The sequence below is a fragment of the Dromiciops gliroides genome, chromosome 4 (genome assembly GCF_019393635.1).
Source record: "Dromiciops gliroides isolate mDroGli1 chromosome 4, mDroGli1.pri, whole genome shotgun sequence".
In the NCBI taxonomy this organism is placed as follows: domain Eukaryota; kingdom Metazoa; phylum Chordata; class Mammalia; order Microbiotheria; family Microbiotheriidae; genus Dromiciops; species Dromiciops gliroides.
The window spans coordinates 157793463-157809934 of NC_057864.1; the positions used below are offsets into that span (position 1 = coordinate 157793463).

Here is a 16472-nt window from a genome sequence, read left to right on the forward strand (position 1 = left end):
CCTCTTTTTCCTCCCCAAACCTGGAGACCCAATTATCTCCTAAAGAAGAGAGATGTGTAGAAGGACCTACTTAGGAGCTGATGCCACAGTTCAAAGGTGGAAAAAATAGAATTCAATTCAATTCAACAAAGGCGTGCAATTTATTTGGGAGAGGGGAGATTCAGGGATTTCCAACTCTGAAGAGTATAAAGGAGAGGGAGCCCCCCTAGCAGGGTCACCCAGGACAGAAGCAGGGGAATGGGCTCCAGGATCTCAGGAATCTGAAGACTCTGAAAGTCCTTGACCCAAGACTTGCGTATTCACAGCTGTTGGATGATCCCTCTGGCCTTTTCCACTCAGAGCTGAAAACCTCTTAGGAGGCCTGAGCCTCTTCAAACTCCCTTACAGAAGGGCCCAGGTGTGCTGGTACTCACAGTCGGCTCAGCCGAGGGGTGAAGCGAAAGGCATCTGGAGCCACCCATCGGAGACCACTGTGGACGATGGTGCTATGAGAGACAAATGGGAATTACTCCCACCCCAGGGATACCTGCTCCCCTTCCTCAGCACTCCAGCGTCTGCTCCCTGACCAGCGCCTCACCCCTACCCCACCTCTCCGGAGCCCAGCCAGTCCTTCCTCTCCCCCCCCTCCCCTCCCCTCTTCTCACAGGTTCCTCAGCTCCCTCAGGACACTCAGGTCATTCAGGGTCAGATTCTTCAAATCCTTCTGGTTCTCAATATGGCTATGGAGAAAGAGAAAAGATGGCAGAATTAAGATTCTCTCTCTCTCTCTCTCTCTCTCTCTCTCTCTCTCTCTTTCTCTCTCTCTCTCTCTCTCTCTCTCTCTGTCAGATGAGGAGACTTCAGTCCACCTCGTATATAGTATATGGATTCACATAAAGGTGCATGTACCTTCACTTCTAGGCACACATATCTTAGCACAGATATGTGCTTCTCTGGTGAAGAAGTCCTAACCCCTGCTTACAAGCACAGATGCCAGCTTAGTCCTCCCTTATACCTCTGTACTCCTTTACCCTCTCCCTAGTCTCTCCAACTCCCTGGCCTATTCAAGTTTCAACATCCTCCAACATGCTTCTGCACCTCTCTCTCACCCAGGTAAATAACACACCTGCTCATGTGCACAACAAACTCTCGTAGATTTTTGTAGGTACTTACCCATGCCTGTACATTTATAACTACACACATGTGAAGACATTGCTTTTAAGTGAAAAGCACAAGACCCTAGTTTTCACTGGTACAAGAAAAGTGAGGAGACTCTACCACCTTCCTCTGTATTTGCTAGTAGAGTTTTTTAGCCTAGTATTTTTTCTTGCCCTGTCAGAGGTGAGACCCAAACCCAGGTCTTCTTGACATCAAGGCCAGTTTTCTGTCCATTATACCACACTGCCTTCCTCTAGGGAGGGCAAGAATCATTTTTTTGAACCAGATCTGTGATTGCATTGGCATGAAGAACTATGAATGAGTCAACATTCTCTACCAATGAAGACTGGCACTTGCTCTACCAACTCGAATGTTAGAGAGCTGCTTAGGGCATTTAGGGGCTAAGTGACTTGGCCAGGTTGCTCAGTCAGGATGTATCCAAAGCAAAATTTGAACCATGTTTTGTAAGTTTCTGAGGCCAGATTTTTGCCTGCTTCTCCATGATGCCTCTCTAATAATAATGGAGTACCATTTGTTTTTTTAATGCACCAAGATTGTACCTCTAGGAGGAAAGGATGGGACTGAAGCTTCGATTCCTGAATTGGAATAGTGAACTCCAGCCTGGGAACTTTCTCTACCAATGCAGGTCAGTGCTTGGAGCACAGAGAAGTTAAGTGATTTGCCCAGGGATACACAGTCAATAATGGCAGAGGTGGGTCTTGAGCCCAAGTCTTACTGGCTTCAAGGTCAGTTCTCTATCCACTACTCCATGCTACCCCTCTAATAATAATAATAATAATAATAATAGTAAATATAACTAGAAATGTACACAAGACTTTAAGATTTGCAATAGCAACTTAGCATAATTATTTCATCTGAGTGTCACAACAGCCATGTAAACTTTATAAAAGTAAATTTATCCCCATTTTACAGATGAAGAAACTGAGACCAGAGAGTTGAAGTGATTTGCCCAGCATCTTCATCAAATAGCTAGTGTCAGAAATGAGATTGGAACCCAGATCTCTTCTTACGCCAGGGCCATTGAACCATGCTGCTTCTCACTCTGATCCCTTTCAGGGAGATTAGGCAACATGAGCTAGGAGGCCCCTAGTTCACTTTTACTTGTATTTTATTTGCCTGTTCTCAACAATATCAACCCATTATTAGCTCTGCCAGAGAAACCCAAGAGTTCTTCTCTCCTCCCTGGACAAGTCCCTGGGTAAGTCCATGGAAGTAGAGGGGAAGGGGGTAAGCCCAATGCCCCTAGATTGCCCCTTCCCTCTGCCTCAAAGGTTATAGGGATCAGAGGGAAATGCAATGAGAGAGACAGGAAAAGACAAAGAAGAGAAAAGGGGACACAGAGTAAGACAATGGACTCGGAGAAATTGAGGAGGGAGGCCAAGAGAATAAAAGAGAGAAAGACAAAGAGACTTGGTCAAAGGAAGCTGAAGTTCAGGTGCCTAACTTTCTAAATTCCCCTTCACCCTACCCCGCCCCTGAGAGGGGTCCTTGGAATTCATTGTGGCAAAACGTGTTGGTCAATTCCAGAGAAATCCTACTCATCATGAGCCCCTGAGTCACTCTACCCTGAGGCCTGGGGGTGGTTATTCTCAGAATCCTTCCTCACCCTCAGACAACATCCTCCACCCTTTCTTCCCTCAAAGGAGGAAGGGTATAGGGGTTAGAAGAGTCGACAATTGTCTCCTCTCCCCCAATAGCTCTCCAGCCCACTCCTCACCTTCTGTGTTTCTCCAGCTCCCTGTCTTCCTAATATATTTCTCTAGTTTCTGTTCTATCTTCCCTCCTAGTTCCTCCTTTCTTCCTCAGGATTCTCCCATTCCACCTCTCACACAACATTCCCCAAGCCCTTGCCCCACCCTCTCTTTCAAGCCCTGACTCTGTCAGCATACCTAGTCCCTGTCCCTCAGACCCCTATACACACACACGCACACACACACACACACATACCTCAATGAATTTCTCGATTGCCCCTGGCTAGATGCCCAGATACCTCAATCCCTTTCCTATCTCACCAGCCCCTGCCCAGCATTCAGAGGAAAGTGGGGGGCCAGAAACAGAGACTAATGGCAGCAGGGGATAACCAGTCAGAATGGGGTTGCCAGGCAGCATGAGCTGGAAGGCCCCTAGTTCACTTTTACTTGTATTTTATTTGCCTATTCTCAACAATATCAACCCATTATTAGCTCTGCCAGGGAAACCTAAGAGTTCTGCCACCCAATACCTCTAGATTTTCTGAGGGAAGAGATTTCTCACCAAACTCCAGTTTCCACATATCTTAACCCTGCAGCCCCGACCCCTCTCCCATCTGTAGTGGGACAATATGATTAGAAATCAACAGGCCCCAGGGGCTGGACGGAGAACCTTCACCTGGGAGTCCTTGGCTAAAGTGATGGACCTAGAACCCTGGGATTTCCCTTTTGAAGGTCTAAGATAGTGTCCTGGGATCAGTATTGGGTTCAGGTCCTGAAAGTTGCCATTGTATCACCTTAGGTAATTTGCTTCCTTTCTCTGGGCCTCAGTTTCCTGATCTGCAAATGGGGGTATTTGACTAGATCATCTTTAGGGGTTCTTCTGGACTCCTCTGGACTCCTCACTCTAGGTTCTAGAATTTTGTGAGTCCTGGATACAGTGCCTCCCTCCCCTCTCTCCCCGACCCTTGGCTGGGGATATAGGATAGTAAATACAATGCTGAAGAAGAGGCTAGGTAAGAAGATTCCATTTCCTTCTCTCCCCTTCATTCCCTCACCCTTGTAGAGGGTTATCGAAAAATACCCTTATATTTTCCAGGAAATGACTGCAGTTGTGCTTTCTTGCCTATCACATTAGATATCTGAGTAACTTCCAGACACTTACTCTAGAATATCTGGACATCTTCTGGCATGTTAGGGTACTTTCCACGTGCTCTCAATGCTACACAATACTAGAGGACCTTCTCAGCAAACCCTCCCAGATTCTAGGGAATTTCCTTCCCAACGGTGAAATAAAATGCTAAAAAAACACAACATAGTCCCTATCAAATACTCAAGTTCATTCCAGCCAATCATGCCAGGATATTTGCAAACTATATACGTTACATACTATGGGATAGACAAGCATTACCGTTGCCCCCCAACCCCAGCAACAGTTACAGAAAAATGCAGTATTTTCCAGTCAGTTACTACTGTGTGTATGTGCTGCTTTTGCAGACACCTGAAGTATTCTTCCTTCCCTTCTCCATAGATTTCCTCAGGGGGTTCGCTCAGGGCCTTACTTTCTGTCATTTGCCTGGAATAAAGGTCCTGGGGGTTGGGAGGTGATGAAGGTGGGACCGGCAGGGAGGAAGAGAGGGGGAGGAGACAGAGACAGAGAGACAGAGACAGGAGAGAGACAGAGAGAACAGAAAACAGAGAAACACCTCGGAGAGGGCTGGGAACATCCATCTCCCACTATAACTACCTTCACTTCATCGTCAAGGGAAGCCAGGGGACCAAAAAAGATTTCTGAGGAAGGGGTGGGGCCAAAGGCATCTCAGATTCAAAGCTAGGTTGGGGGAGAGATGACACCGTCCCTTCTATCCCCCAAGCACCAAGACATATGCATCCTCCCCTACCAAAACCACAAGCTTTCTGGTCTTTTTGTGGGCAGTATCACTAGGGAAGAAAAGGGCCACATACAAACTGGCATTAGCTGGAGCTGCTCAAAGCAGAGGAGTAGAGGAGATGGGGAGGGGGTCAGGGAGTCACTGGGGGGTAGGGCTAGAAGGATACTGAGGGAGAAGGGAAGGAGCTACGGGGACACTGGGAGAAAAGGGAAGGGGATGGAGATGGGCACTGAGAGAGAAGGACAGAGGATTGGAGGGGGCACCAGGAGAGGAGACTCAGTGGGTTGGGGGGACACCAGGCGAGAAAGGCAGGGTGCTAAAGGGAAGTAGGACAAAACAGAAATACTAGATGAGAAAGAGGCTAAGGGAGAGGAGAGGATGTTAGGGAGAGGGGACAGCAGCTGAAAGGACTCCAAGGAAAAGGGGCAGGGGCTGGGGTATCAGCTCTTAGAGCATCCTCTGCTCCCTACTGCTTCCTTTTTGTACCTGGCTTGGGAGTCCCGAGTTCCTGATAAGCCCCCAGAGCTGGGGGTGGGAGGCGGAGCGAAATACTGTTTCTGGGCATGGGTTTAATTCAAAAATTCTGCTATCAGAAAACCTCATTGCTCCCCATCCCAACCCTGACCCCCAAAAGGAAGCCCCAAGGTACGGGAGAAAAAAGAAGTCCCCCCCCCCACAAGGTACAACACTAGTCCGCCCACAGGAGTTCCCACGAGGCTTGGAGGGACAGCACCCAGCTCCTTGGGTTACAGGGGGCAGAAATTCCAGCCCCTCTTCCCAACAGTAGCAGGGACCACCTGCTGGCCGCACCAGCCTTCCAGGGAAGCTTCAAGTCCGTGCCTCCCCCAGCCCCCCTGCCCACATCTAGCTCTCCGACGCCCATCCCTAATGCCCAGTGGGCACTCACAGCTCCGTCAGGTTCTCCAAGCTTGTCAGGTTCTCCAAGCTTGTCAGGAGGCCAAAGCTGGTGAGAGCTCCTGGCTTCGTGCAGAGCAGCCCTGAGGGGCCAAAGGGACAGCAGGCATGGGGGCAGTGGGCAATGCCCGAAGGCACCAGAAGCAGCCAGGCTAGCAGGGCCCAGGGGCAGCCCTGCCTGCCAAGCTGCCCGCTCCTCCCGGCTCTGAGCATCTCCCCCTCACTGCCTCGGCCAGCCTGACTGCACTCACCCAGCTGCTCCCAGCCCAACCTCCCCCCACCCACCCCCAACATGTGGACGGGGCTGCTTTAAAGGGACAGCCGTCTTAAAGGGGAGGAGCTGGCTCTGCCCCTCTCCCCCAATATCCCCTAGCCTCTGTTCCTCTCCATGACTACTCCCTAGCCCTCTCCCTTCTCTTTACATCGCCCCCCAACTCCTGTCCCTTCTCTTGTACCCCCTGCCCCTTCACCGGTGTTCCTCAGGCTCCCGCACCTCTTTTTCAGGGGCCTCCAGCCCCCTCCTCTCTTTCCCTCTATCCCACCCAGCCCCGGCCCTTCTCCCTCAGTGACCCCTCAGCCCCCCATCTTTCCCATAGTATTCTTCAGCCCCTTCTCTCTCCTAACCCCTCTCTCGATCTTACCTCCTTCCTCAGTACCCCTTCTTTCCTCCCCAGCCTTCCATGCCCCCAGACCCCACCCCTCTCTCTCAGTATCCATCCCCTGCCCCCTCCCACGGTATACCAAACAGCTTCTGCTTTCTCCCTCAGTTTCCTTTGCCCCCTCCCCTCCTCCCTCTTCCTCTAGGTCGCCCCAGCTCTTGCCCTTTCCCCTTATGTCCTCCCCTGCAGGGATTCCTATTCCTCCAGGGGTCCCTCCGCCTGTGTATTCCTAGGACATGTAAGTAATTTTCGGTGGAGTTCTTTTTTGGTTTAACAAGGCCAGGCTTGGAAAGCTAGCTTGTTGCTTTCCCACCCAAGATTCAGCTGCATTCTAAGGACCTCAATAGGGATCCCTGGGCTGTGAAAAGCCCCTGGCATCATCCTAGGAAGTCTTCTGCCTCAATTCCCTAAAGGGATGGATGTTGTTGGGGAGCTTTGGGGTGGGGAGGGATCGCGGATTTCATGACTTATTGAGCACGGGGTAAAATTATGTCAAAGATCTTTTACAGAAGGGAAAAGAGAGAACTGCAAGCAAAGGAAATTGAGGTGAGAATGTAGGAAAACGAGGGAAGAGATACCAAAGTGGAAGAGGCAGAGGCAGGGAAGTGGTCTCCCCAAAACAGTCAGCTAACGTCAGGTTTGAACTGCGCCTACATCAGGGAGGGGCGTCAGCCTTGCTCTCCTTAGAGTGCCCACATGGTGGCGCCAGAGGTGTGTGTTTATGCTTTTAAACTAGGGTAAAGCTTTGGACTCGATCTGTGATTTCATCTGTATTAAGAACTCCCGGATGAGGAAACTCCCTCTGCAAATACAGATCAGCACCTCCTCTGAGATGTATATAGTCTTAGACTGTAGTAACCTGGGAGCCCTCAGAAGTTAAGTGACTTGGACAGGGTCGCACAGCCAGTAGTATAGGAGGTGAGACTTGAATCCGGGTTTTCCTGACTTGGAGCCTGCTTCTTCACATATTTTTATGATAGTCCGTCAACAATCGTTGATTAAGCTCTTACTATATGCGAGGCACTGTGCTAAATAAAGGCTGGAGATGCAGAGAAGCAAAAAAAAGTGCCCCGTTCTCAAGGAACTCAGTCGAACATACAAAAAAAAAATTGTATATGTCTAAACACAAGCTACTCAGTGTCAAGTCAAGAAGCATTAAGGCGTGCCATGTGCCAGGCACCGTGCCAGGCGCCGGAAAATCTCAGTATCCTAGCTCATAATCACAGAGCATTTGAACGCTTTAAAAATGCTTTTCCTACAACTCTGAGCGGTAGAGAGTGCAAGTATTACCATATTACAGGTGAGGAAACTGGTGCTTAGAGAAGGGAAGAGATTTCCTTAAAGTCACACAGCTAGGACATGGCAGGTTGAGAACTCGAACCCAAGTCCCCTGATGCCCCAAACTGGGGTTCTTGCCACTACACCCATCATTCTGTGCTCGGGATAGGGGTGGGGAGTCGTTTGGGGGCAAGGAAAAGGACTCCTGGTGCCATGGTTCTCGCTAGGAAAGGTACCGCCAACACTACGAGGCAAGCAGGACAGGGGAGGGAAAGGAAGGGATCCATCGCCCGCCCGTACAGAGGTGCATCGATTTCCACGCGGAGAAATTAATAGGTCTTCTCTTAGCTCTTCAGAAGGGCCGGCGCTTCGGGCCAAGCCAGGCTTTGCTTCTGCCCAGCAGCCTCTTGTGTCCCCTCCAGATACACCGGCTCCGTCTCTGCACCCCAGCTGGCAGCCCTGGAAAGCATCGTACCTGGGTTTTTCCCCCAGCTTCTGCCCCTATCCATGCACTCCCAAGAACTGGGAGCGAGGGAGTGGGCACCACCGTTTTGTATCAGCTTTCTGATCACTCCAAGGCGGCTTCGGGGGAGGTGACTTTTCTCAGAAATGAAGGAAGCCCCCAGGCTGGAGGAGCACCGAGGTGCATGGCGCACACTGACTGTCCCCATTGACTCCCCGAAGGCTTCTTGTATAGCCATTCTTCCCTCTACCTATTCCGCTAGTGTCCCAAAGACGAGATCTCTGCCCTCCTTTCTCAGTGACGCCCCCAGCCTGTCTCTTCCTGACTTTCCTCCTTTTACACCTTGTCAACCTCTCCAGCCACACCTGAAGAGATGAGTAGTTATTGTTGTTGTTAATTATAAGATGAGTTTAGGATTTCCTTGTTGCTGCTGTCAGGAAGGGTGTCTTCTGGGTAAATTTGGAGTTGGGATATTTTCTCTTGGCCTCCAGTCCAAATCTTGCCCCCACTTACCTCTGCCCTTTGGCCTTATTTTCCCAACAGACAGGCGAATACTCCTCCCTCTCAGTTGTCAGGCTAAATATTTTGACTTCACTGGAAAGAGAGGGATGATGGGGAGGTGAGGCAAGAGGGAACAGCGGTACCTCCCCCCACTACCCCATTGCCCTCAGACCAATGGGCTTTAGGACCACAATTGGAGGGGGTTTCCAGTTCTCTGCCTGCACAGCATCTTTGCCTCTGGCCCCTGGCGATTCCAGAGGGGGAGAAACAACTCCAGGCTGAAAGAGCTATAAGAAGCCCTGCACCATCACCACCAAGGTCGTGCTTCCCCTGTGCCCCTGACCCTTACTTCTTCTCAATTGAGCCCTAACTTGTGTTTCTCTGTGTCTCTGTCTCCTTCCCTCTGCCTCTCTCTGTCTCTGGGTGTCTCTCTCTCTCTCTGTGTCTGTGTGTCTGTGTGTCTGTCGGTCTCTCTCTCTCTCTCTCTCTCTCTCTCTCTCTCTCTCTCTCTCACACACACACACACACACACACACACACAGAGTTTTCTCTTCTAATTTCATCTTTGTCACTTCTCAGTCCCTGAAATTCTGGGTTTTCCATCCTCTCTAGACCTTTCTCCATTATTTTCTTAATTTCTCAGTTTCTCCTTGCGTCTTTCTATCTCCCACCTTTGAGTCCCTCAGTGTCTCTGTCTCTTGGGCCCCTCTCAGGCAACCCTTTGCATGTCCTGCACCCAACCTCTCCCCCTACCAGGCTGGATAACACCAAGCTGGGGCTGGGTGTGGGCTCAGGGCCAGAACAATGACAGCACCCAGCTCTTGGCTCTGGGGATCTTGCCTGCTGATGAACTTCCTCCCTTTGGGATTTGGCCTGGATACTTCAGAGGGTGAGTCTTCACCTTCTCCCAGAACTGGGAGACAGGACACCTGGGTTCTTCTCTAGAACTTGGCCTCTTTGTGTTGCCTCTGGCAGCCATGAAAAGGGCTTAGTTTTGATAGCAAAAAGAATTCCTTGCAAGGAGAGCAGCTGGTCACCTGAAGGGGGCTTGTGACTTCCTCTCCAGAGCAATTGTCAGTAGAAGGAAGAAAATGGTCTTCATTCTAGTTGGCTTATCTGTGATTCCAGAGCCATGGTGAAAATGGAGGATGGGGGCTAAGAAAGTCCTTGTCTATGATACACATCATGTGAGTGGAAAGAGCACTAGGTTTAAATCCAGGCTTTGCCAAGCTTACTACTTGTGCGAAGTAATTCACTACTGGGTGAATTAATGCATTGCTCTGGACCTTAGTTTCCTCATCTGTTGATAATCTCCAGTTTATCTGCCTATAGTTTGTTTGTACATAGTTATTTACGTGTTGTCTCCCCCAGGCAACTGTGAGCTCCTTGAGGAGCAAGGACTGTCTATTGACTTTCTTTGTACACCCAGCACTTAGCATTGTGGTTGGCACACATGATGGTAGTTTGAGGTTTGCAAAACACTATACAACTTTTACCTCATTTGATCTTCACAGCAACCATGGGAAGTGGATGCATTACTATCTCCATTTTATAGATGAGGAAACTGAGGTAGATAGAGGTTTAGTGACTTGTTCAGGGTGACATGGTTAATGTCTGAGGCTGGATTTGAATTCAGGTCTCCCTGATTCTAAGTCCAGCAGTCTATCCACTGTGCCACCTAGCTGCTTAGTGGGGAGAAAGCACTTAAAATTGCTTTTTGACTGACTGAAGAGATGACCTGTAAGGTCCCTTCCAGGTCTAACTACATGGAGGGAGGCTAAGGAAAGATCAAAGAAGAGATAGGATTGAGACACAGTAAAGAGAAAGATACAAAAAGATCGGGAGAGACAAGGGACTAAGTGGAGCATTATTGAAAGTGAAGTGGGGAGTGAGGGGTGGGAAATGAAGACGGATAGCTGTGTCCAAGATTAGGAGCACAGTAAGAATATCTCATTTCTATAAGAATTTTCTCCCAACAACTTTGTGAAGTAGATATGCAGTTATTATCATCTCCATTTTACACATGAAGAAACTGAGGCTTAGAGAAATAGAGAGACTTGCTTGTGATCACATGATTAGTAAATGTCAAAGGGAGTCTTTGAACCCCATGCTCTTCTCATTATGATGCGATGATAGTGAAAAGGTACCCAGGAAAATCCCTGCTTCCCCACCACCAATCCACTCTCTCCCCTGTGCCTCAACCCAGTTTGAAGGACATCCTGAAGATTTAACCTGTATCTCCCCAACTGTCGCCTCTCTAGCCTGTCTCCTCCCTCAGACATAGGAAGGCAGTCCAAGTGGGGCTCACTTGCTCATATCTGTGTACACACACACACATATCCAAGGCCATGATGGGTTCTCCACAGTCTTGGTGCTAGAGGAACTGCGACCTCCCCTACTTTACAGTCTCTCCCTAGACCTCTTGTCAACCTTAGGTCAGAAACTGGGAACTCACCTCAGACTTTGTCACAAAACAACTCATCCAGCCCCAGCAGTGGCCCTTTGGTAGCTTAAGGTATTCAAGGAAATAGGGCAAACTGTTTCCCCATCTCAGAGATAGAAAGAACCTCAAAGGAAATCAAAGCCCAAAGAAGGGAAGTTGGCTTGTTTAAGGTCACACATGGAGTTAGTTCCTAGAGCTAGGACTAGAACTGGAGGCTTCTGATTCCCAGCCCAAGTCCCTACTACCTAAAGGAGTTGTCTCATCAAGATGGAATGGAGGGTCAGCTAGGTGGTGCAGTGGATAGAGCACCAGCCCTGGAGTCAGGAGTACCTGAATTCAAATCCGGCCTCAGACACTTAACACTTACTAGCTATGTGACCCTGGGCAAGTCGCTTAACCCCAATTGCCTCACCAAAAAAAAAAAAAAAAAAAAGATGGAATGGAGCACTGGATCTGGAGTGGAAGGACTGAGGTTTGAACCCGGATAGTGTGGCTTAGTATCCACAAGACTTTGGAGATCTCTGTGCTCCCTTCTAGCTCCAAATGGCAGGATATTGTATGAGAGAAGGCTGAGGGCAGAAGGGGAGGAAAAGGCTTCCATCCTCCCCTTGACAAGCCACTACCAGAAGAAGGATGAAGGATAGCGGCTGAGCAGGCTGGCTGAGGTGATGAATCAGATGGCTCCTCAGGGTCTACTAACCTGGGAAGGAGAGTAGATGATTTTTCCCAGACTGAGGCAGTTTGTCTCCACTCTTTCCAGATTCCTCTCGCCACCTCCATCCCCAGTCTTAGACTAGAAAGTTCCCACGTGGGGAGGGGGGGAGGGAGGTTGGTTATGTTGACTGTAAACAACCTTCAGGTGGGGGAGGGGAATTGTGGATACAGTAACTGAGGAGGAATGAAGAGACGGTATTGGATAAGAAGATCAAAAGAGAGGTTCAGTGAGAAGTGTGGGTCTTTCCCAAGATCCCCTCCTCTGGGAAGCCTTCTCTGATTGACTGCTGACTCCCCACTATCTGTCCCTATTGTGCCATCTAGTTTAAATTGGCTGGCTCATCTGCCCTCGTCTCTCTCTCTGCTCAGTGTTTCTCTGTCCATGCCCTGGCTGTATATCCCACATCTGCCATCAGACTGGGGCCTCTTCAAGGGCAGAGACTGTGTTTTTCTCATCTGACAGGCTGTGGGTTCCTGAGGGTGGGGGCAAAGTCTTTGCCATAGGACAGAAACCAAGGGGGCTGGAGGGAGAGCCAGGAAGGTTCTCTGGGAGATACTTGGGGCTTGAAAATACCTTTGCCTCAGGATCATTGTTCTCCCCTTGTGATTAAACAGCCTTGGGTGGGAGGGTGAGGATGGAAAAGGGGAGATAGAGCACAGAGCCATCCCCAGGCCCCAGCAGATGCCAGACGGGAGTGTGGTTGTCCAGACAGAAGCACGTTCATGGGAGGGATGGGGAGCTGCTGAGGGAGGGGGAGGGTGTTTGGTTAGGCGACCCAGGTGTCTGGTTCTCAGTATCAGCCAGGGAGGGAGCAGGAGAGACCAGAGAGGAAGAGAGAAGAGGGGGAGGGGATCAGGAGGAACCTGAGGTGGGGGGTAATCAGAGAAGGCTTTGGGATTTGTTTTTCCAAAGTGTTCTCATTAGGGGAGCTCTGAAGAGCCCAGGAGCATGATGGGAAATGGGACGAGGGGATCCTGAAGAAGGCCCCCTACCCCTTTCTCAAATCTGATTGGTCCAGGGACAGGTGATGGAAATCGTGGGGGGTGGGGGTGAAGGGGAGATGGTTGCAAATATCACAGACTACTTCTCAGAGAGAGAGAGAGAGAAATATAATTAAAGGCAAATTTTGGTCCATTTTCCCAGTATTGAGAGAGACCCCTTTTCTGGATATGCCTGTTTGGAAATAGGGAGGGAAGAAAATGTTAGTGACAGTGAGGTGAGATAGGGTAGAGTACAGAGGGCAGAGTTTGGCAGGGAAAGGAAAAAAGTAAGATATGAGAGGTGTAGGGAAGATAATGGAAATCAAATAGGGGAAGAAAGAAATAATGGGAAGAAAGAAAATCAGGAGAGGGAAGATTAAGGGAGTTATGACCATGTTTAAGCTCCTATGCTTGCCTACACACACACATATGCATGCACCCCATCAAATTTCCAGAAACGGGGGCAGCTAGGTGGCACAGTGGATAAAGCACTAGCCCTGGATTCAGAAGGACCTGAGTTCAAATCCAGCCTCAGACACTTGACACTTACTAGCTGTGTGACCCTGGGCAAGTCACTTAACCCTCATTGCCCCGCAAAAAAATAAAAAATATAAATCTCCAGAAACAATGGCAGGAGGGGGAACACTCATACCCCCATGTTTGTCTAGACCCATATCCCTCTGAGAAGGGAGTCAGGGACCCAGATATCCAGGTATGGAGGAGGAGGCTGGGGATCAGAGTTAGGATAAGGCATTTCTTCATCCAAGACAAAGACTTAAAATTTGCCCCCTGGAGGGTTACTGTTCTCTACAGCATTAGAGCCTTTGCTAGAACACATGCACACTGACTTATTATATAAAAGAAATACCTCTAATTATAAAAGGAAGGATGTTCTAGCATTTAAAATATATGCTTTTACAAAAAGTGCTATCTCTGAACATCCTTCATTGTACCCACTTATGTGATTTGTTTTAGGTGACTGGTTACCTTACCTTCCCCTAGTCCTAGCTCTCACAAGAACCCAAAGTACAAATCTGGGAGGACAGGAAGTGTGTCTCATGTCTACTCTCCCCTTGACTCATGCCCCCAGTTCCTGGCACAGTGCTCAATACATAGTAGGCATTCAACACATGTTTATTGAACGGAATGAATAATACCATACCCTGATGGCTAGTTGTCCCAAGTCTGAGTACCTTTGGGATGATTGTGGGTAGAAGGAGCCAGTATTCAAGGGTGCCAATCTTAGGGACTTTAATAATGATAATGCCCTATATTAGGATTCAGAAAACCAACTGAATAAATATAAGAGATGAATAGTTTGTGGTAGAAAGACCCGAGAATTTTAGTGGATGTCAGAGTCAATAAGGATCCACAGTGTGGCATGGGGGCAGCTAGGTGATACAGTAAATAGAGTGCTAGACCTGTGGACAGGAAGACTCATTTTCCCAAGTTCAAATCTGGCCTCAGACACTTACCAGCTGTATGACCCTAAGCAAGTCACTTAACCCTGTTTGCTCCAGTTTCCTCATCTGTAAAATGAGCTGGAAAAGTATATGGCTAACCACTCCAGTCTCACTGCCAGCAAAATCCCCAGTGGGATCACAGAGTCGGACACAACCGAAATGACTGAACAACAAAAATCACAGGCTATATTAAAGGAGGTATCATGTCTAGCATTATGGAGATGGTTGTCCCTCTGTACTCTGCCATGGTCAGATTACAGCTGGGATATTGGATTCAGTTCTGGGTACTGCATTTTAAGGACATTGACAAGTTGGACCTTATCCAGAGAAGGATGGACAAGATGGTGAGAAAACATCAACAAAGATCAAATGAAGAAACTGGAGATATTTAGCTTGGAAAAGAAAAGACTAGGGGTGGAGTAGGGGAGACTTGGTGGCGGTCTTCAAGTATTCATGTGGAAGAGAGATTAGATTTTCTCTTCCTGGTCCCAGAGGGCAGGGACAGGAAGAAAGAGCAGAATGTGATTTGGGCTCCATTTAAGGAAATACTTCCTAACAAATGGAGCTGTCCAAAGTTGAAATGAGCTACCCATGTAGGAATGTAGTGGGCTCCGGGTCATGGAAGTCTTTGAGCTAAAGCTATCTGGCTGCTTGTCCAGCATATTGTAGAGTGTGTGCTCTAGATTCAATGATGTTAGAGGTCATTGACTACTCTAAGAGTCTGTGAATCTAGAGGGAACAAGGCAAGGTATGGGCAGGGGCTCGGGTATATGGGCTTCAGATTCTCTTGGGAAGGATTGGGGTTAGGAGCCAGGGTATGCCTGGGATCTAAGTGTCCTTGACCTCCCATCTGTACCTCCCTCTCCTCCGCTCTTCAGTCTGCCCCAGCCTGGACATCCGAACAGAGGTGTCGGAACTCCGGCGACTGGAAAACTGTACTGTGGTGGAAGGCTACCTACAGATCCTGCTTATATTCACGGCAACTGGGGAGGATTTCCAGGGCCTCAGCTTCCCCCGCCTCATCCAGGTCACTGACTACCTGCTCCTCTTCCGTGTCTATGGGCTGGAGAGTCTTCGAGACCTCTTCCCCAACCTCGCAGTAATTCGAGGCACCCGCCTCTTCTTCAGCTATGCCCTGGTCATCTTTGAGATGCCTCACTTGAGGGATGTGGGGCTTCCAAGCTTGGGTGCCATCCTTCGAGGGGCAGTGCGTGTGGAGAAGAACCAGGAACTGTGCCATCTGTCCACTGTTGACTGGGGCCTGCTGCAGCCAACAACCGATGCCAACCACATTGTGGGCAACAAATTAGGAGAGGAATGTGCTGATGTGTGTCCTGGAATGCTGGGTACTGAGGAACCCTGCATCAGAACCACTGTTAATGGGCGTACAGACTACCGCTGCTGGACCTCTGGGCACTGCCAAAGAGGTGGGTACAGGTGGAGAGGAAGTAGGCATGGGAGATGGCATTTAGAAATCATGTAGTTAAGCCCTCTTATTTAATAGATGAAAGGAAGTGATTTACCCAAACAACCCATTGACAAGCATTTATTAAACACTGACTGTGTACCAAGCACAAAAAGCGAAGCAGCCCCTGTCCTCAGGGAGATTCTATAGAGAGTAGCAGGGACATACAAGTAAATACACAATAAAAAGAAATACAAGGAAACAAGAGATTCTAAGAGGTGGAGATGAGGAAGGAGGGAGGGCATTCCAGGCATAGGGCATAGCCTGTGCAAAAGCAAGGAGATGGGGGGGTGGAGTGTTTCTGTGTGAGAAAGAGCAAGAAACCCAATGTGGCAGGACCAAAGCAAGAGGGAAAGGGAGGAACATGCGAGGCTGGAATGGTACACAGGGGTCAGCGTGTAAAGGACTTTACACACTAAACAGAGTTTCCCTAAAGTCACATGGGAAGTAAGAAGCAGAGCTGGACCAGAAGCCAGGCTCTCTGATCCAACCCAATATCATTTATCTGACTGTGTGAGACCACAAATGCTTACGTGCTTCCTGTGTGTCCTAGGGGAGATGCAAAGTTTAGCTAAGTCACAGTGCCTCCCCTGGTGGGGTTCACAGCTCAACAAGATAGATTATGTGATGCCTTAAGGTTTGCAAAATCATTTTAACAATGATTATCTCAGGGGCAGCTAGATGGCGAAGTGGTTAAAGCACTGGCCCTGAATTCAGAAGTACCTGAGTTCAAATCTGACCTCAGACACTTGACACTTACTAGCTGTGTGACCCTGGGCAAGTCACTTGACCCCCATTGCCAAAAAAACCCAAAAAAACAATGATTATCTCATTTTATTCTCACAACAACTT

The 16472-nt window shown here is 48.9% G+C and overlaps 2 protein-coding genes across 2 annotated transcripts in view; one reads left to right on the forward strand and one right to left on the reverse strand.

Moving 5' to 3' along the window:
- NTRK1 (neurotrophic receptor tyrosine kinase 1) overlaps window positions 1–5866 on the reverse strand; it is a 41846-nt gene extending 35980 nt beyond the window's left edge. Inside the window, exons 1-3 of the mRNA XM_043964011.1 lie at window positions 5646–5866; window positions 645–719; window positions 414–485 (exon numbers count right to left, since the gene is read on the reverse strand). Of these exons, the coding sequence (XP_043819946.1) occupies window positions 414–485; window positions 645–719; window positions 5646–5866 (368 nt within the window). The remainder of the gene's footprint in view (window positions 1–413; window positions 486–644; window positions 720–5645) is intronic.
- Window positions 5867–9358: 3492 nt separating this feature from the next.
- The window catches only part of INSRR (insulin receptor related receptor), a 33307-nt gene continuing 26193 nt past the window's right edge, over window positions 9359–16472 (forward strand). Inside the window, exons 1-2 of the mRNA XM_043964010.1 lie at window positions 9359–9443; window positions 15034–15582. Coding sequence (XP_043819945.1) covers window positions 9359–9443; window positions 15034–15582 — 634 coding nt within the window. The remainder of the gene's footprint in view (window positions 9444–15033; window positions 15583–16472) is intronic.